General features: G+C 46.5%; 1 protein-coding gene across 1 annotated transcript; it reads left to right on the top strand.

Moving 5' to 3' along the window:
- The first annotated feature begins 4,121 nt into the window (after window positions 1-4,121).
- mylz3 (myosin, light polypeptide 3, skeletal muscle) lies at window positions 4,122-11,081 on the top strand. Its single transcript, XM_031813378.1, has 6 exons — window positions 4,122-4,469; window positions 5,079-5,139; window positions 9,292-9,435; window positions 9,938-10,108; window positions 10,351-10,428; window positions 10,643-11,081. The coding sequence occupies exons 1-6, from the start codon at window positions 4,467-4,469 to the stop codon at window positions 10,669-10,671; spliced, it is 486 nt and encodes a 161-aa protein (XP_031669238.1). The 5' UTR covers window positions 4,122-4,466; the 3' UTR covers window positions 10,672-11,081.
- The last annotated feature ends 8,862 nt before the right edge of the window (window positions 11,082-19,943 follow it).

Below are 19,943 nucleotides of genomic sequence, written 5' to 3'. Positions count from 1 at the left end.
GGACACTAATTGGGCTGTAACTGTGGAGCTGGATGACTACTGAAGGCCATCTACCCTGTCCCTAAGGAACTCCATTCCTAACACTCTCTATGCCAGATCAGGCTCCTGTAACCCCGAAGGAGAGGGTGCACAATACGTCAGCTCTTTTTTTAAGCCTGCTCCCTGCCCCTCTTTTACGATGTGTGGCTGACATGGGTTTAAATAGTATTTGACTGTTTGCTTTAGCCTGTGCGTGGGTTTGGTGGTTGGGCTTGACATTTGGGACTGTTCTATTGGTGCCTTTGAGCCAAGCAAGCTCAATCAACCATAGCTTAATGTGTGAATTGATTTCAAATAGTATTTGAACCCAAGACGACTTGGCTCAGGGTAGAAGGGGCGAATGTCCCAGTGACCCCCCCCCCCCCCCCCCTGAGGAGCTGCTCCCTGTCCCCCTCTCTGAGATCGGGACAGGGGAGGAGGAGATAAGAAACTGAACACCGCAAGGGTAAAAATAGTGCTCATGTGTCCCGGGGTGCGGCCTCTCCCAGCCCCCAGACGTGTCCTACACCACATTACATACAGCAGGAGGGGAAGGAAAACACTGGCGGTGGGGTGGAACTACAAGGTCGGGATAAATTAAACCTGGGTTCAAATACTACTTGAATTACATTAAGCGTTTGCTTTAGCCTGCCTAGAATGCCAGGTGGGCGGGGCTTGCAGATTTGGGATTAATCTGTTGGGCCGTTAAGCTACAGGCAAGCTCAATCAAGCACAGGTGATGAATTGATGTAGCGGTGCTTGGTGGCTGGGTATTAACAGGGGATGTTACTAATGATGGCTGTGTTCTTGACCTTGTTGGGGGTCGAGGACAGTGACAGTCACACTGTGGATTCTATAGTCTGACCTACTGACCACTGTGACATAAGGGGCAGATTCCACACAGGCACAACATTTCCAACATGGTTTCTGACAAAAACAACTTGAGACAAAAGTACTGCCGATTGGGCAATAACAAGTGGCCACTGGTTCAATGTAAACTCTGTTTAAGTGCAACACAGTCCCAAATAAATACGGTAACTATCCTTTTTAAATTGCTTTGGCTATCTGGATTCGGTGCAGATCCACCTATTCGTGTCCATCTGAGCCGTTGCACACGCCATAGATCAGTACTCAGCTGTAGGCTATAGCCTTTTCCATGGCATTAATGAATTCTAATACAAAACGTTGTTCTTGTGAATCATGACTCATTCTTCATGCTGTTGATTTTCCAAGTCTCTTATACACCACACACACACATGGTATAGCTATAACCTGTGTCATCACAAACTGGACTAATACAACCTTTATCTCAATCACAGATGATTATATTTCTTTGAATCGCTGCCAGGCTGTTATCGACGTTCACAAGCACCATTTCAATAACGTATCATACACCATGCATCCTATATCATAGACGTTGATATGTAGCCTGTCCACTTCTGACAGCCCAGACATGATGTATTTCTCCTGTGTATTATGCTGTTAGGCCTGTTAACAGTACAGTGGCATATGACTCTTAATCTTGGACCATAGGTAGGATAAACTTATTCAAGGATAAGAATAATTGTTTCTTATAGTAGGCCCACATTGTTTGGTTATTAGTCCAAATGTGCATTCCTATTGCGCAACAATGTTTGCTCCCACACTCCGCAATCGCCTGGTTTCGATTGAACAGGGTGAAGGAGCTTGGGGGGGGGGGGGGGGGGGGGGTTGTTCTATTAGCTTGTGTTGTGATTGTCAGGTGACATTCCTGACATGCCGGCTCATCTTATTTTATGAAAGAGTGCGTCTACTATTGAGAGAACGATTGAACCAATAAGACAAAAGAATAAAATGTATTTCTGCTCGTTATTGGTCATTTCATACTACAGTGGCCCACACAAACAAATATTGGCTAACGTCCACCTCTGTCACTCTTCATAATGTATTGGTAAAACATGCAACACACAAACTGGAGAATGAAAACAAGAACTTTTGCCAACATTAGCATTGAATACAAGGGAAGCCAGTGATCATTTGACCTACCTTGATAAAAAAAAGTGAATAGCCAATCAGCCTTGAGCTAACCTGAGTGAGCTCAACTGAATGGTCCTGACTCACCAAAACAAAGTGTAAAGGGAAGCCAGCTTAGATATGCCATCACTCCTATCACAGAAAAATACCTTGAATTGTTGCATCTTGTTTTGTTGTTGTCCAACGGTGGCCATCTTGCTAAAAATGGACCATGGACCATAAATTTGCCATGGGTGGAGATGGGTATTTGGATTTGTGGGTTTACTTAGTTCTCTGCACTGGCTAATGATTATTACAGGGATTTTGATTCAACCATAAAATACATTGTGCCCCTGGACTAAGAAGATTGAAGTTTAATATGAAGCTAGATGTAGAAGGAATGTCACCTGACAAGTCTATGCTAGGTAAAGCTCCGCCTTATCTCAGCTCACTGGTCACGATGGCAACACCCATCCGTAGCACGCGCTCCAGCAGGTGTATCTCACTGATCATCCCTAAAGCCAACACCTCATTTGGCCGCCTTTCGTTCCAGTACTCTGCTGCCTGTGACTGGAACGAATTGCAAAAATCGCTGAAGTTGGAGACTTTTATCTCCCTCACCAACTTCAAACATCAGCTATCTGAGCAGCTAACCGATCGCTGCAGCTGTACATAGTCTATTGGTAAATAGCCCACCCTTTTCACCTACCTCATCCCCATACTGTTTTTATTTATTTACTTTTCTGCTCTTCTGCACACCAATATCTCTACCTGTACATGACCATCTGATCATTTATCACTCCAGTGTTAATCTGCAAAATTGTAATTATTTGCCTACCTCCTCATGCCTTTTGCACACATTGTATATAGACCCCCCCTTTGTTTTCTACTGTGTTATTGACTTGTTAATTGTTTACTCCATGTGTAACTATTTGTTGTATGCTCACACTGCTATGCTTTATCTTGGCCAGGTCGCAGTTGCAAATGAGAACTTGTTCTCAACTAGCCTACCTGGTTAAATAAAGGTGAAATAAAAAAATAAAAATGTTAACTAGATAACATTGCCCATGAAAGGAAGTTATTCTAGCGAGCAAGCGTTTTATCCAGGTAGCCTAAGAGAACAACAAATAAAAGCGTGTACTGTATGACAATCATAGACCGTTTCGTCACCGTGCGAGAGAAGGATGGCATTGACCTCTACAAGTAGGGTGAGTCAACATGTTTTTTCCACTTGCACGAACAAACACACATCAGAACCATGGACAGCCACATATTTAGCTTACATTGATTGGACAATTGTTAGTGGTATCTTTTAGTTGTCACTGTTTTATGCTAAGCACAGGTGATGCTGGAATAGTGGAGGCAGCTCCTGTTGTCTTTGCGACTTGCAGTAACTGTCCCTGGTTCTAAATCGTTAGTCGGAAAATGTTGGAAACATGAAGTTTCTTGACCATGCTGTATGTCAGGTAACTAACTGTTACATACAATATGCTTTGTGGACTCCACCGGACAGAGTTGCACTCCGGGTTTGTGATGAAACAGAGGTGTGATTGAATGTATTCTGCCACTGTGTCCTCTTATTGTCTCGGCCTTTAGACCTAAATATCACAGGTGTCAAGACATATGAACTAACAGGTTATAGAGCAAACAACACAAGTATCACAACACAGGTTGTAATATGGCAATTTTTTATAGCTTGGTTTCCCGGGGGATTTTTGTTAACCCACGCACATCTACTTATTAGCCTACCACCGAATTCGTGTCAGTTGTTTATGGCCTAATGCAAATAGGTGTGCAGCGTCAAGAGGAAAAGGCTAACTTGATTTGTAGGGCACTATGCTTATTACGGCCCAAAAAACATCCTGTTAAATGTTGTGCTTCATGACGTACTGTTACTGCGGACCCAACAGGACCCTGCTTTTCGTTGTGTGTTTTGACTACTCCCCTATACAACCATAAGAGGAGGAAGACTCTCACTGTTTAAAAATATCACATGAGAAGCTTTCTGCAGTTGTAGGTTCTGGTGGTTCGGCGCATTTTTTAAAATCCGCTCCGGAACACGCAAATCCAGCCCATTTCAGTGCCCATCTATCACTCACCTACTTCAGGCTAGAATGTCAACCAATAAAATAATTTGCGACCCTTGTAAAGGGGTTTGGAAATGCTGACCCGAGACAAGGCGTCTCGAATCAGTTCCTTAGCCGACTAAATATAGCCCTGTCCCCGTCCTTCTAAAGGCCTGCCAGCGCTCCAAGAGGCGACCACAGCTCCACTTTCCGTATTGCCCTAAGAAAGTTAGAGAACTTCCAAAGTGGCATCTGACCCGCCCCGTGACATCACCACCCGATCATAAATAAGAGAGGGACATTGAGCATGGTTCAGGACCACTCTCTCTCTCGGGACTCCGGCTTCTTTATTATTTCTTTCTGCCCCGTGTCAACTCCTTCGTCTCCGTAATGGTGTGTACTTTTGGATTTACCACTGCCTGAATGCTTTTTTTTGTGCCTATACATTTGTGTGGCTTTGGGGCTATTGGATTATCTAAAAGCCTGACGTTGCTACAGAACTACCATGGGGGCATCTGTGTGATTTGGTATAGAGATTGGATATCAAGACTTGGGTGGTTCCTTTCTTTAACAAAATAAGCCACTGTCATACTCCATTTTGGGGGGAAGAAACCAAGGTGGAAGTATTAGATTAGAGCTTCTCATTGGGCTCCACAGAGAAACCTTGGAATATCTCTCTAATGCTAATCTGTACATCTCTACGTACTTGTACCATTGAAAGCATTTCATCTAGCCATCGTCACACTAACTACTGTAATTTCTCACCTAGTGTCTAATGAATGTATTGTTCTATATCTAGAATGTAGACCTCCTATGTTATTCTGTTGGGCACCTGCATCACTTTGAGATTAGTCTCTGTATCACCATGGTGCCGGCGATGTGTTGGTACTTTGAGAATGGCAGGACGCCCGTGGTGCATGGTGGTGATGGATTGGTTATAACAGGTCCCAGATCAGGTCCTAGGGACTCATCCTTGTCTTGTGCTGTGTGCATCTTTAATAGGCTGATGCTGCTCCCGCTGAGGCATCCGGCGCCTCCGCTTTTTCGGCCGACCAGCTCGAGGGTAAGTGAAGTGTGTTGAGTTTCTCAGGGCCGTCTCTTTGTTCAATCTATCTACTCTCTAGGTGAGGACTGTGTAGGACTAGGTGAGGACTCTGTGTAGGACTAGGTGAGGACTCTGTGTAGGACTAGGTGAGGACTCTGTGTAGGACTAGGTGAGGACTCTGTGTAGGACTAGGTGAGGACTGTGTAGGACTAGGTGAGGACTCTGTGTAGGACTAGGTGAGGACTCTGTGTAGGACTAGGTGAGGACTCTGTGTAGGACTAGGTGAGGACTCTGTGTAGGACTAGGTGAGGACTCTGTGTAGGACTAGGTGAGGACTCTGTGTAGGACTAGGTGAGGACTCTGTGTAGGACTAGGTGAGGACTCTGTGTAGGACTAGGTGAGGACTCTGTGTAGGACTAGGTGAGGACTCTGTGTAGGACTAGGTGAGGACTCTGTGTAGGACTAGGTGAGGACTCTGTGTAGGACTAGGTGAGGACTCTGTGTAGGACTAGGTGAAGACTGTGTAGGACTAGGTGAGGACTGTGTAGGACTAGGTGAGGACTGTGTGTAGGACTAGGTGAGGACTGTGTGTAGGACTAGGTGAGGACTGTGTAGGACTAGGTGAGGACTGTGTAGGACTAGGTGAGGACTGTGTAGGACTAGGTGAGGACTGTGTGTAGGACTAGGTGAGGACTGTGTGTAGGACTAGGTGAGGACTGTGTGTAGGACTAGGTGAGGACTAGTGTGAGGACTCTGTGTAGGACTAGGTGAGGACTCTGTGTAGGACTAGGTGAGGACTCTGTGTAGGACTAGGTGAGGACTCTGCGTAGGACTAGGTGAGGACTCTGCGTAGGACTAGGTGAGGACTCTGCGTAGGACTAGGTGAGGACTCTGCGTAGGACTAGGTGAGGACTCTGCGTAGGACTAGGTGAGGACTCTGCGTAGGACTAGGTGAGGACTCTGTGTAGCACTAGGTGAGGACTCTGTGTAGGACTCTGTGTAGCACTAGGTGCGGACTCTGTGTAGCACTAGGTGAGGACTCTGTGTAGCACTAGGTGAGGACTCTGTGTAGCACTAGGTGAGGACTCTGTGTAGCACTAGGTGAGGACTATGTCTTTACAGATAGCTCAGTGATAAAGCATGTCCCCTGTGTTTTACAAAGTAGCACTCACCAAGTTCAATAGGCAAAATTACACTCAGTCAAGTTGCCCCCAGAATACATTCCCCTGTGGACTAGCTTTAGTTATCCTCTCAATGTAGAATTTTATGATCTGCATGGTTTCTGCACCTTGAGGTCCCCTCTGTGAGGGCCTAACAAAGTGTGATAAGTCACTGGAAATGACCTAAGTTGTGTCCACTAGTTTTGGAGCCCATGGCCTTGACAACACAAGTGCAGGGGCTTGTTCAGCTGTCCAGAGGAGATTAGTGTCCCTGCTTCTATTCTGAGCAGCACTGTCTTGTCTTGAATGACAGAGCACAGTGGTCCTTAGGGCTCGCGTGGCCAGCCGCATCTCCGTACAGCAGGAGCCTGACACCCCCCCCCCCCCCCCCCCACCCTTTGTTCCTCACTGAAGGACATGATCTTTTAAAAGACTCCTTTAGAGTGGCTGTTGTTTTGTGTAGAGCTAGTTGGTGTAGAACTAGTAGCAGTTAGTGTGTAGAACTAGTGGCAGTTGGTGTGTAGAACTAGTGGCAGTTGGTGTGTAGAACTAGTGGCAGTTGGTGTGTAGAACTAGTGGCAGTTGGTGTGTAGACTAGTGGCAGTTGGTGTGTAGGACTAGTGGCAGTTGGTGTGTAGGACTAGTGGCAGTTGGTGTGTAGAACTAGTGGCAGTTGGTGTTTAGAACTAGTGGCAGTTGGTGTGTAGAACTAGTGGCAGTTGGTGTGTAGAACTAGTGGCAGTTGGTGTGTAGAACTAGTGGCAGCTGGTGTGTAGAACTAGTGGCAGCTGGTGTGTAGAACTAGTGGCAGCTGGTGTGTAGAACTAGTGGCAGCTGGTGTGTAGAACTAGTGGCAGCTGGTGTGTAGAACTAGTGGCAGCTGGTGTGTAGAACTAGTGGCAGCTGGTGTGTAGAACTAGTGGCAGCTGGTGTGTAGAACTAGTGGCAGCTGGTGTGTGTGTGTGTGTGTGTGTGTGTGTGTGTGTGTGTGTGTGTGTGTGTGTGTGTGTGTGTGTGTGTGTGTGTGTAGAACTAACTAGTGGTAGGTAACTGGTCAGAAAAGGGTGAGCTGGAAATGAACTGTTGAGGCCCTTTATTGATTTTAGCACCTAGTTAAGTATCACATCAGTCAGTGGCAGTCCAGTGGAATGTACACTCTCCTATACTGGACACATCATTAACACACTGTTCATAAGACCATATACAATTCCTGTATGTCATCTTATACAATACAATTATTGTATAGGTGTTATTTTATCAGACAAGTCACTATTAGAATAAATTGGTAACACTTTATCAACTTTCATAAATAATCATAAATAAACAAATGTTTTTTCATTATTTGTAAACATTTATAACCATTTATAATGTAATAAAAGTTATTATAAAGTGTTTCCTAAAGAATCCACTGCTTCTGCATACTCTAGACTAGAGAAATTGCCATTGGCTGGAGGAGCAGCTTGGCTGGGTGCTGCAGGAATGCAGGTGGGCCCCATTGGCTGGAGGAGCAGCTTGGCTGGGTGCTGCAGGAATACAGGCGAGCCCATTTGGCTGGAGGAGCAGCTAGGCTGGGTGCTGGAGTAGAAGCTAGGCTGGGTGCTGCAGGAATGCAGGTGGGCCCCATTGGCTGGAGGAGAAGTTAAGCTGGGTGCTGGAGAAGAAGCTAGGCTGGGTGCTACAGGAATGCAGGCGGGCCCCATTGGCTAGAGGAGAAGCTAGGCTGGGTGCTGCAGGAATGCAGGTGGGCCCCATTGGCTGGAGGAAAAGCTAGGCTGGGTGCTGCAGGAATGCAGGTGGGCCCCATTGGCTGGAGGAGAAGCTAGGCTGGGTGCTGCAGGAATGCAGGTGGGCCACATTGGCTGGAGGAGAAGCTAGGCTGGGTGCTGCAGGAATGCAGGTGGGCCCCATTGGCTGGAGGAGAAGCTAGGCTGGGTGCTGCAGGAATGCAGGTGGGCCCCATTGGCTGGAGGAGAAGCTAGGCTGGGTGCTGGAGTAGAAGCTAGGCTGGGTGCTGGAGGAGCAGCTAGGCTGGGTGCTGGAGTAGAAGCTAGGCTGGGTGCTGCAGGAATGCAGGTGGGCCCCATTGGCTGGAGGAGCAGCTAGGCTGGGTGCTGCAGGAATGCAGGTGGGCCCCATTGGCTGGAGGAGAAGCTAGGCTGGGTGCTGGAGGAGCAGCTAGGCTGGGTGCTGGAGGAGCAGCTAGGCTGGGTGCTGCAGGAATACAGGCGAGCTCATTTGGCTGGAGGAGCAGCTAGGCTGGGTGCTGGAGGAGAAGCTAGGCTGGGTGCTGCAGGAATGCAGGCGGGCCCTATGCTAGCGTGTGTGGATTACTCCAGAGTCAGCATTCTTATGTTTAAACCGGGTAGGCGAACACGCCCGTGCCCGTATATGGCATGGGTTACTTTCTTAGGGCGTATCGCTTGTCAGTCGCTGGTTCTAAATGCCAAACGCCAGCAGGCCTTGTAGGGGGGAGTGAGTGAGGGAGGGGGGCAGCTGCTGCAGTTCAGAAATCACATAAGGCCAGTAATCTGTTGGATCACTTTCAATTGGGATTCACAGTGGAGTCCATAGAAATAGGGACCCGCCTGCCATGCTACCTTTCTGCACCTCTACAGTTGATAATTATTCAGGGGACAATGAGGGAGGAATCGAGCGGTCGCCATCTTTGAATCTGCAGCACGGCAACATGAGACATGTCGTTTCTCACCATTCTCCAGTGCTGCATTTAGAATGAACTTTTACAAGAACGGTGTCATTGATTGCGTGTAGTTTTACTAGAAGTGTTGAACAAATATCTGGTCTGTTTTGCCATTGGTTCACAAAACAAAATGACCAATAACGACTAAGCTCCTTTTCGTCCCTTTCAATATCTAAAATATTACAACTTTGATTTATTGAAACATTCTGAGTGTGAAGAGTTGTCAGGTTACTTACTGTATGTCTGTGCCCACTTTCTGCTTGTCTTCATCCAACTCATCGTAACTCTTCTGCTCTTCCCTCCGCCCTCCAGACTTCAAAGAGGCCTTCGGGCTCTTCGACAGAGTCGGTGACAGCATGATTGGATTCAACCAGGTGGCTGATGTCATGCGCGCCCTGGGACAGAACCCCCAGAACAAGGAGGTTGCAGCGATCCTGGGAAAACCATCCCCCGATGGTGAGACCACCACTACTCCTATAGGGATAGGTTGAGAGAACGTTGTGAGAACGTCATGATACGTTCAGGTATAAATGTAGTATGAAGACCAAACAGGCCTCTCTACTCCTGTAGAATAAGTAATGATGTCTGTTTTAGTCATGACATTGCAAAGTCCCACATACGTTTTCCCTACTGAATGTGGCCCGGGGATGGAATAGTCCCAAAAGTGTAAATCCCACCCCACCGCCCTCCATGTGGTCTTGATCAAACACTCCACGTATTTGAAATAAACAAATACTCTTTGAACCCACATCTGGTAACAATATGAATGTTCATTTTGTTGTCTGGTTGAAAGACTGATTATATAAAATAATAATGAGGTAACGACCGTCACTAGCGAGACCCTGTCATTGACCTGGTGTGCACGTTGTGATCGTATGAAAACAAACAGTGGAAGGCTGTAGATGGACCACCCTACCGTGTGTGACTAACGTCAATCTCTTCTCCTTCGTCGTGTCAGATATGGCCAACAAGAGGCTGGCCTTCGCCGATTTCATGCCCATGATGGAAAAAGTGGATAAAATAGTGAAGGGTACACTTGATGACTACGTTGAGGGTCTCCGCGTCTTCGACAAGGAGGGCAACGGCACCGTGTCTGGGGCTGAGCTGCGCATCGTGCTGGGCACACTGGGTGAGTGGAGTCGATACATTTAGACACGTTACAGTACAGCGCTGACTGGGCAGTGGGTTAGGGGTTGGCTGGGTGACATCCCCTGGTCACCCTACACCCGAGGGACACTACTGCCACATTGCTTACACCTGTCTAACCGTCTCAGATCTACACACGTACTTAGGGTGTGGGGTGTGTTGGGGTTGATTTTGCATTCAGGATACGTGTGTTTTCCTGACTGGCTCGTTGTTGGTCCCTCTTAGGTGAGAAGATGTCCGAGGCCGAGATTGATTCCCTCCTTATAGGTCAGGAGGACGAGAACGGCAGCATCAACTATGAGGGCAAGTCTTGTTCAACCTCTAAAGAGCCAATACCCTGGATCCTGCACAGATCACAGACTGTTTTAGTAGCACTATCATTCAAATATTATACTCTTATTTAAAGTGATCAAATTGATGTTTATCAAATGATTTTATAAATGTGTATGTTTTATATGATTTTTGTATTTAGGTCTCTTGCTCCTGTACTTACGCGTTCTCTCTGTTCTCCCCACAGCATTCGTCAAGCACGTCCTGTCTGTGTAAGATAGTGCTGCGGCAACCAAAGCTTATCTATCTCCCAGACCCCATGGTGTCAGGACTGTTTTTCTAAAGACCAACCTAGGAAAGAAAAGGACTATAATGGGATGTCGAAAAGCCATTCTGTGTTTGTTTTATTTTCCTCTGTCAACTTTTCAACTCATCACTACTCCTCTCTACGGAGGTGACCTCTCCGCTGTCAGATGACGACCCTCGCCTCCACCTGGGGTGGGACGGTGACCACTCATCAAGTAGGGGATTGTACCCTCTGCCCCGCCCACCTCATGTCATCATCATCTTGCCGGCAATGCTGGCTGGAAAAGATTGTGGATCGGCCGCCAAGCCCCTCCCCCATCAGTTATATTTATTTTCACTCTGCCGTTTCAGAATAAACTTTTCCAAAAGTACATCCCCCACCTGGCTTGATTCTTGGTCTTCTTCTTTGAGCTTGTGACGATGTACTATTTTACAGGTGTTCTCCATGAAAAGATAAGACAGGAATATTAAGATTCCCCTGAAATACAACTATCAAGTATCATAGCATATTTTTCCATAAACATGTAGTTATATTAAACTAGTGAACTACTGTCACCTGTTGACTGAAAGAACACTATTTGCTGAATCTACAGTTACATGTTGCAATGGTAAGTTAAAGGCCCAATGCAACCGTTTATATTATTGTTTTCAATGGGGGGACTGGGGTGGTGGGGGCTGAAAACTAGCATTTATTGGCAGAGAGTTTTAGAACTCTGTTACTGGTTTATTAACTAAACTCCATCCCACCAAAACAGGCTGAAACTTAAGGCATTCTTATCTAAACAGCTCTTACTCTAAAAGGGCATTATCATAATTATACCAACCTCAGTGTGGAAATATATAATACAGGAAAGTCACGTGTTTGACTGCAATGGGCCTTTAATGTGATGAAAATAGGAAAGTTGAAGACATTACAAATAACTTTTCTTCCATCGACTGTTTGACACATCTTCAGAAACCCAAGGATCTCACTTAGCATCTACCATGTTTGACTAGTCCCATACAGCCGTGCCATGTATCCATACATGGGTATTAAAGTATCATCAAACAACATATCAAGCCTTTTTGTGCTGCAGAAAATATGTTAGCCCACTGTAAAACATATTCTCTTTTGGTACATACTTGCTGTTGAATGAAATGGCCCATTCAAAAGGTTAGTTCACAATCTCACTGGATTAGAGAATAGCAAATCCCACACTGATGGGGGATAAGAATTTGTTCTTAACTGACTTGCCTAGTTAAATAAAAGGTTAAATATTTTAAAAAATACCCTGAAATTTAGACTTTTCAATGTAACCCAAAACATATTGGGTTTTGAATAAAATAACAAATTAAAAAGTTTTGTTAATCTTATTGGATTATTGAAGCCCTAATCCCATACTACCCTAGGATATATCATCGTATGTAATGTGTAGGCAGAGAAAATATGTCGTAGGCTCATTCAGCAGGCCTTACCTCCGCCCAGTAGATGGCAGCACATTCAACAGATGAGGCTGTAGCCTACTCTTAAAGAAACACATTCACTTTTGTTGTGTCGGTTGGGTAAAAGTGTTACACGGGAAAATGTTCTCAAAAGCTGTCAAAACGTGTTTAACTAGTGTGAAAAATGTATGTCGGGGTTGACAGATACTCTCTACTGCAAGTGCCAGATCTGTTCGTTTTGAGCAGTACCAATCACACCATTAAAAGGTGGAATCATCTTACCAATCACACCATTAAAAGGTGGAATCATCTTACCAATCACACCATTAAAAGGTGGAAACATCTTACCAATCACACCATTAAAAGGTGGAAACATCTTACCAATCACACCATTAAAAGGTGGAAACATCTTACCAATCACACCATTCATATGGTGAATGTGGATTTTTCCACCTTTTAATGGGGTGATTAGTGGCTAATCGGGTGCTTCTATATCTGAAGCTCTTTCACTTATCTTTTGCCTTCATGCTGCCTGGTAATCAATACTGTTATGGTTATGTCGGCGACCTAATGCACATTTTCCCCGATCAGTTCCGAAGTTTAACCGAAATAGTCATACTGGATTGATAAGGTAAGGTTAGACAAACTTGTGTTTAACAAACCTAATTTACAGTTTATAACAATAGCTGATCCGTATCTGAATTTTAACATAGTCGCAGTGTAATGATTTCATAGATTCTCAAAATAATTTTGTTTGATCAGCATAGTTGCAAACTTATTTACCACAATCCTGGAAATCATAGGCTGTCATTGGAAATAAGAATTCATTCTTAAAATTAACTGACTTGCCTAATTAAATAAAGGTTCAATAAAAAAATATCTGCAAAAAAATGAAATACCTTTGTACCATCACGCAAAATGCAGGTCCAAGATCAGTTATACAGTTTTAAAAAAGGGTGTGTATTTGTATGCAGATCTCAGTTATTAGAGCTTGCCACATTGTTAGCTTGTTCCTGATACCAGCCATGAAGGTACAGTCTGGGATTTGTGAACCAATAAAGGTACAATTTAGTATTCGGGAACACATACAATCTGGGATCTTGGAATCTGTTCAGTGGTAATTATCATTCTTTATATTTCATTTATACATTTTCTTGCATTTCTGCTTTGGGACTTTATTCTGCATCCTCTCTATTAGATTACTCGGGTCAGCTCAACATTTATATTACCCACTACATAGTTTTTTTATTTTCAGGAAAAATTACCAAGACAAAAACAACTCAGTGCCCCCACTGTCCTGCCCTCAACCCACTGGCAAGGAAAACATGCCAGACATGTTTTGGGATCTAAAAAAACATGGATACCCTAGTTCAGGCAGAACGCTAAAGCGAGCCTGGCTTGTGGTAAGTGTTTCACCATTTCACACTTTTGAACTGAGCCGAGCTGGCCTGGTTATACGTGTTTCCACTAGGGAACCTCATGGACCATGGGAGACCTCATGGACTAGGGGGGGGGGGGGGACCTCATGGACTAGGGGGGGAGACCTCATGGACTAGGGGGGGAGACCTCATGGACTAGGGGAGGGAGACCTCATGGACTAGGGGGGGGGGGGACCTCATGGACTAGGGGGGGGGACCTCATGGACTCGGGGGGGGGACCTCATGGACTAGGGGGGGAGACCTCATGGACTAGGGGAGGGAGACCTCATGGACTAGGGGGGGGGAGAACCTAATGGACTAGGGGAGGGAGACCTCATAGTCTAGGGGTGGAACCTCATGGACTAGGGGGGAACCTCATGGACTAGGGGGGAACCTTATGGATTAGGGGGGAACCTCATAGACTAGGGGGGGAACCTCATGGACTAGGGGGGAACCTTATGGATTAGGGGGGAACCTCATGGACTAGGGGGGAACCTCATGGACTAGGAGGGGACCTCATGGACTAGGGGGGAACCTTATGGATTAGGGGGGAACCTTATGGATTAGGGGGGAACCTCATGGACTAGGGGGGAACCACATGGACTAGGAGGGGACCTCATGGACTAGGGAGGGGGACCTCATGGACTAGGGGGAACCTCATGGACTAGGGGGGAACCTCATGGACTAGGGGGGAACCTCATGGACTAGGGGGGAACCACATGGACTGGGGGGGGGCTCATGGACTGGGGGGGGACCTCATGGACTAGGGGGAACCTCATGGACTAGGGGGAACCTCATGGACTAGGGGGGAACCACATGGACTAGGGGGGGGACCTCATGGACTAGGGGGGAACCACATGGACTAGGGGGGGGACCTCATGGACTAGGGGGAACCACATGGACTAGGGGGGGAACTCATGGACTAGGGGGGAACCACATGGACTAGGGGGGGACCTCATGGACTAGGGGAGGGACCTCATGGACTGGGGGAGGGACCTCATGGACTGGGGGAGGGACCTCATGGACTGGGGGGACCTCATGGACTAGGAGAGGGGGGGACCTCATGGACTAGGGGAGGGAGCTCATGGACTAGGCGGAACCTCATGGACTAGGTGAGGGACCTCATGGACTAGGGGAGGGACCTCATGGACTAGGGGAGGGACCTCATGGACTAGGGGGGGGGGACCTCATGGACTAGGGGATGGACCTCATGGACTAGGGGAGGGACCTCATGGACTAGGGGAGGGACGTCATGGACTAGGGGGGAACCTCATGGACTAGGGGGAACCTCATGGACTAGGGGGGAACCTCATGGACTAGGGGAGACCTCATGGACTTAACCTGTAATGTCTCCTGTAAGTCGCTCTGGTTAAGTAACATGCTCAAGGGCACATCGACAGATTTTTCACCTAGTCAGTTTGGGGATTCGAATTTGTTACTGGCCCAATGTTCTTAACTGTGAGGCTACCTGACTCCTTGTAATGAGCACATGTTATTGTCAAAGACCATTTACCACGCTATGATACCAACAATACCAAGTACGGTGTGGTACGGACTTTGACTGAATATGGGCTTATAAGCAATACAAAAACACTTCAGTCTTTCATGCTATTTTCGGTTAACCCAGAACTGAAATCTTTCGTAATTCTGTCAGACGCTCTATTAAGTACTGGGGAGATGTGTTAGAAAATGTACTAATGCGACTTGCGAACTGTCCACCATTGACGTGTCCACCATCATAAACTGTGTTTATCATCGGTTAGTGCTATCCTGGGTCCTTGGGACGTCCTTACCCTAAATCTTAACCATAAACCTTAACTAACCCTAACCTTAACCATTTTCAATTCCAACTTCAATTGGGTAGGGACATCCCAAGGATTCCAGAGAGCAAGGACTGTTTATCGTCTATGTTGGCACATGCAAAGCACTGAAGGAAAGTCAACAGGGAAGTGTGTAATGATGTTTTCGACACTGCTATTTCAATTCTTAGCAGCGTTCATTCCATCCTTCTGTTTAAGCCACTGCAACAGTTCTGGAAAAAATAGGGGGAATGCCCATTATTATGAATAATGTAGGCGCAAGTGAGGATTTTAAAGGCTGGGATTTTGAACCAGTAGTCCAGATTTATTGTACAATCTGTTCCTTAACGTGAATTTCTTCATTTTATTGCATGGAAAGTAGATCCGTAAATATATGGTTGCTGCTGATGTCGTACTGTAAGTGCCAGCTTTGTTTGGCCTGCCTGCATTACTATGGGAACCTCCGATTTAAATGATAGATGTTGTCTCTGGTTTTCTGTGAATGGGTGTGTGTTTATTTATGTTACGGTATTGCTTCCTTCACCCTCCGTTCCCTAACCTGGCCTCGAAACAGGGACCCTCTGAACACATCGACAACAGTCACCCATGAAGCATTGTAACCCATCGTTCCACAAAAACCGCATACCCAGATAAAGGGAAATAACTACTTCTAGGTTTCAGAGCCGGGGATGTCACCGATTGAACACGTGTCTGCGCTTGATTCAGGTACTGTAGTGTATGTGTGCGCGGGTGCGTGCGTGCGTGCGTTATGTGTGAATGTCCACAGTACAGGGAAGCACATACATGGTTCTCTCATTCATATATCCCAGGGTGATTGTGTCCCAATATGGAGAAGATGGATCATCCGGAGAAATGATTATTGTTCTAAATATTAAAGACAAACCAGGTTGAGTTGTGCGGATAGACAGGCTGACACTCTGTTCCTTCCACAGCCTCCTGGCGCAGGTGTTGCTCATCATGTCTGATTGTTGTCATCGTGCTGCTGAGGTTTTAGGTCTGATTCCTTCGGCCACATCTTGACCGACTCCCGTGTCACCGACTCGGTGCCCTTGACGCGCTACAGCTGCTTGGCCAGGTCGTCCAACAGGCCCCCCCACCTTGCCAAAGCGGTTTGAGGTTCATGTTGTGCGTGTTTTTTCTGTCCATGCGGTATTGCTCATACATGAGGTCATTCCATGAATACTCCAGGGTCATCAGCTTGTGGTGGCCCTCCAGCAGCTCGGCTTCCTCTACCAATAAAAGGAGGGTCTGCCACCAGCATATTGTACATCTTTCAGGATTCAATGATGTTGATGCTTTGCCTCCAGTCCTTGCTAATGTCTACCAGGGACTTCTGGATGTTCTTCATGTCCCCCAGGGCATAGTGGAGCTGACTCTGGCCTGTACGTAGCCCGCATAACTGGAAGTGACTGGCAGCCTGGAAAGTGTGAACAGACAATTGTAAATGGTTTAGATAGGGCTTTACAGCAAGCAGACTCCATCAGTACGCACACACCTCCTCACCCTGAGATGCAAGTTCTCTCCATCTCCTGACAAGATTGATGATGCATCTGCTCCCGATGTCCACCAGAGTTTTCTGGGAGTTCTCGGTTCCCTGTCTGAACTAGTCTACAGAAGGAGTGTACATTAGCTCCCGATGTCCACCAGAGTTTTCTGGGAGTTCTCGGTTCCCTGTCTGAACTAGTCTACAGAAGGAGTGTACATTAGAGAGAGAGACTTCCAGCAGTGGACAGAACTTTATTCAAAATGACTGGAAAATGACCTTAACGTTTCTATTAATCTTCCTTACCTCCTTAACTCTCCTGTCCATCTCGCTGATGTGTTCCTTATCAGGCCGGTGTTCAGGTCCATGAGTAAGTGTCTAGGCTCTGTTCCCCGTCTGCACTACTCCACTGGGACACTCAGGACCTCAGCCTCGACCAGCCTCACATCTACCGGGAGAAGGAGAGGGCCACTGAATAAGCAATTCAAATCAGCAGGCTTTTGGATGTGTATTTGTACTTTGGAATCTCTCTCTCGCTGTGTCTCTCACCTAACTAATAAATCAATGGCTAGTCTGACTTCACTAGCTGTTCCAGTTGGTGGACAGCCGTTGATACGTGCAGTAGCTAATGTTAATGGTAAAGAGTGCATTTTTCCTTTACTTGTGGGACTTTTCAAAATTCCCGACTTGGAAACCACCACAGTGTTCTACGCTTCCATGACCAGTTGCAGGTGGAAAGTTGGAATTGAGAAAATGCTCAGTTTATTACCTAAAAAATGATCAATCCAACATGTACATCACCTTCTTGTCTTTTTTCAAATCTTCTCTCATTGATGGAGACAGGTGAGTCACTCAAAGCAACGCTTGATTTCTGAGACACGCTCATGACATGCAGCACTTTGGGGTGGATTCCTACCTGTCTCACTCAACGAGAGAAGATTTGAAATAGACAAGATGGCAACGTGCGCATTGTTGGACTACTTAATGGAGCAAAACATGTATTTATTTTTCCAACGTTCCACCTGCAACTAGCCATGGACGTTTAGCAGACGGCAGTGGTTTTCCATGTCTGATAAATAACAAATTAGCAGTAAATTATTAAATAGCCTCCACCAGTCTTGCATTAAAATGAGTCTGTTAGTCTTGCTTTAGAATAATGCTCTGTCTTCTGATCAAGCATGGTCAAAAATGCTTGACGTTACATTCATGGCGCAGCAATCTTCATTTCTTCATGTGAAGAGAACACGTTGGTTGAAGTTGAAGGTGGCAGGCATGTAGACACTCCTTTAACAGTCCTTCATGCCTGCTGTACCGGTCTCCAGGCATGTAGACACTCCTTTAACAGTCCTTCATGCCTGCTGTACCGGTCTCCAGGCATGTAGACACTCCTTTAACAGTCCTTCATGCCTGCTGTACCGGTCTCCAGGCATGTAGACACTCCTTTAACAGTCCTTCATGCCTGCTGTACCGGTCTCCAGGCATGTAGACACTCCTTTAACAGTCCTTCATGCCTGCTGTACCGGTCTCCAGGCATGTAGACACTCCTTTAACAGTCCTTCATGCCTGCTGTATCCGTCTCCAGGCATGTCTCACAATGGAACTCTGCAAAAGGATATTCAACATGGCAAGGAAGGTAAATAAAATGTGTGATCTTTGAAACAGTAAAAAATGACCAAGTTGGTTTGGAGAAGGGCTGCGGTCAATATCTTTGTTGCCTGCAGTGGGGGTCAGTGTCTGTAGGATGCCTTTCACCATGAAGACTGTGTTGCCTGCAGTGGGGGTCAGTGTCTGTACGATGCGTTTCACCATGAAGACTGTGTTGCCTGCAGTGGGGGTCAGTGTCTGTACGATGCCTTTCACCATGAAGACTGTGTTGCCTGCAGTGGGGGTCAGTGTCTGTAGGATGCCTTTCACCATGAAGACTGTGTTGCCTGCAGTGGGGGTCAGTGTCTGTACGATGCGTTTCACCATGAAGACTGTGTTGCCTGCAGTGGGGGTCAGTGTCTGTAGGATGCCTTTCACCATGAAGACTGTGTTGCCTGCAGTGGGGGTCAGTGTCTGTAGGATGCCTTTCACCATGAAGACTGTGTTGCCTGCAGTGGGGGTCAGTGTCTGTAGGATGCCTTTCACCATGAAGACTGTGTTGCCTGCAGTGGGGGTCAGTGTCTGTAGGATGCCTTTCACCATGAAGACTGTGTTGCCTGCAGTGGGGGTCAGTGTCTGTAGGATGCCTTTCACCATGAAGACTGTGTTGCCTGCAGTGGGGGTCAGTGTCTGTAGGATGCCTTTCACCATGAAGACTGTGTTGCCTGCAGTGGGGGTCAGTGTCTGTAGGATGCCTTTCACCATGAAGACTATGTTGCCTGCAGTGGGGGTCAGTGTCTGTACGATGCCTTTCACCATGAAGACTGTGTTGCCTGCAGTGGGGGTCAGTGTCTGTAGGATGCCTTTCACCATGAAGACTATGTTGCCTGCAGTGGGGGTCAGTGTCTGTACGATGCCTTTCACCATGAAGACTGTGTTGCCTGCAGTGGGGGTCAGTGTCTGTAGGATGCCTTTCACCATCAAGAAGGAAAGAAATTCCACAAATTAACTTTTAACAAGGCACACCTATTCATTGAAATGCATTCAAGGTGACTACTTCATGAAGCTACAATGTAGAAAATTGTACAAATAATGAAAAACCATTGAATGAGTAGGTGTGTCCAAACTTTTGACTGGTAGTGTGTGTGAGTGTGTATATATATTTATTATTTTTCTATGCGGTCAGTTCATATGAAAATCCTCTCACTCTCTCAGGGCATTTGTGAACTCCTGTATCCAGCCCATCTATGGAGGCACCAATGAGATCATGAAGGAGCTGATCGCCCGCAGTATCGTCAGCCATAAGTGAGGGAGACGTCCCAGTGACGTCATCATGGAGGAGAGCTGGGAAGTGGTTAACATAAGTCTCTTAACACCAACAGCAGTTTTGACTGGGTTAGCTACTGAGCTGGTTGTCCGTGCCTTTTGAAGTGATGTTCACTGAAGGAAGGCCAGTGGTGTTTCTGGGGTGAATCTGAACTTTCACTTAATCAAATATCACATTACACACATGAA

Source organism: Oncorhynchus kisutch, unplaced genomic scaffold (assembly GCF_002021735.2).
Source record: "Oncorhynchus kisutch isolate 150728-3 unplaced genomic scaffold, Okis_V2 Okis05a-Okis16b_hom, whole genome shotgun sequence".
In the NCBI taxonomy this organism is placed as follows: Eukaryota; Metazoa; Chordata; class Actinopteri; order Salmoniformes; family Salmonidae; genus Oncorhynchus; species Oncorhynchus kisutch.
The sequence above is the reverse complement of the archived record's forward strand: the minus strand, read 5'-3'. Positions and strand labels throughout refer to the sequence as shown.

Excerpts from the sequence above, each read along its gene's own strand:
- mylz3 (XM_031813378.1), top strand. Across the intron at positions 5,140-9,291 it reads TTCGGCCGACCAGCTCGAGG|ACTTCAAAGAGGCCTTCGGG; the intron begins GTAAGTGAAGTG and ends TCCGCCCTCCAG. Across the intron at positions 10,429-10,642 it reads CGGCAGCATCAACTATGAGG|CATTCGTCAAGCACGTCCTG; the intron begins GCAAGTCTTGTT and ends TTCTCCCCACAG.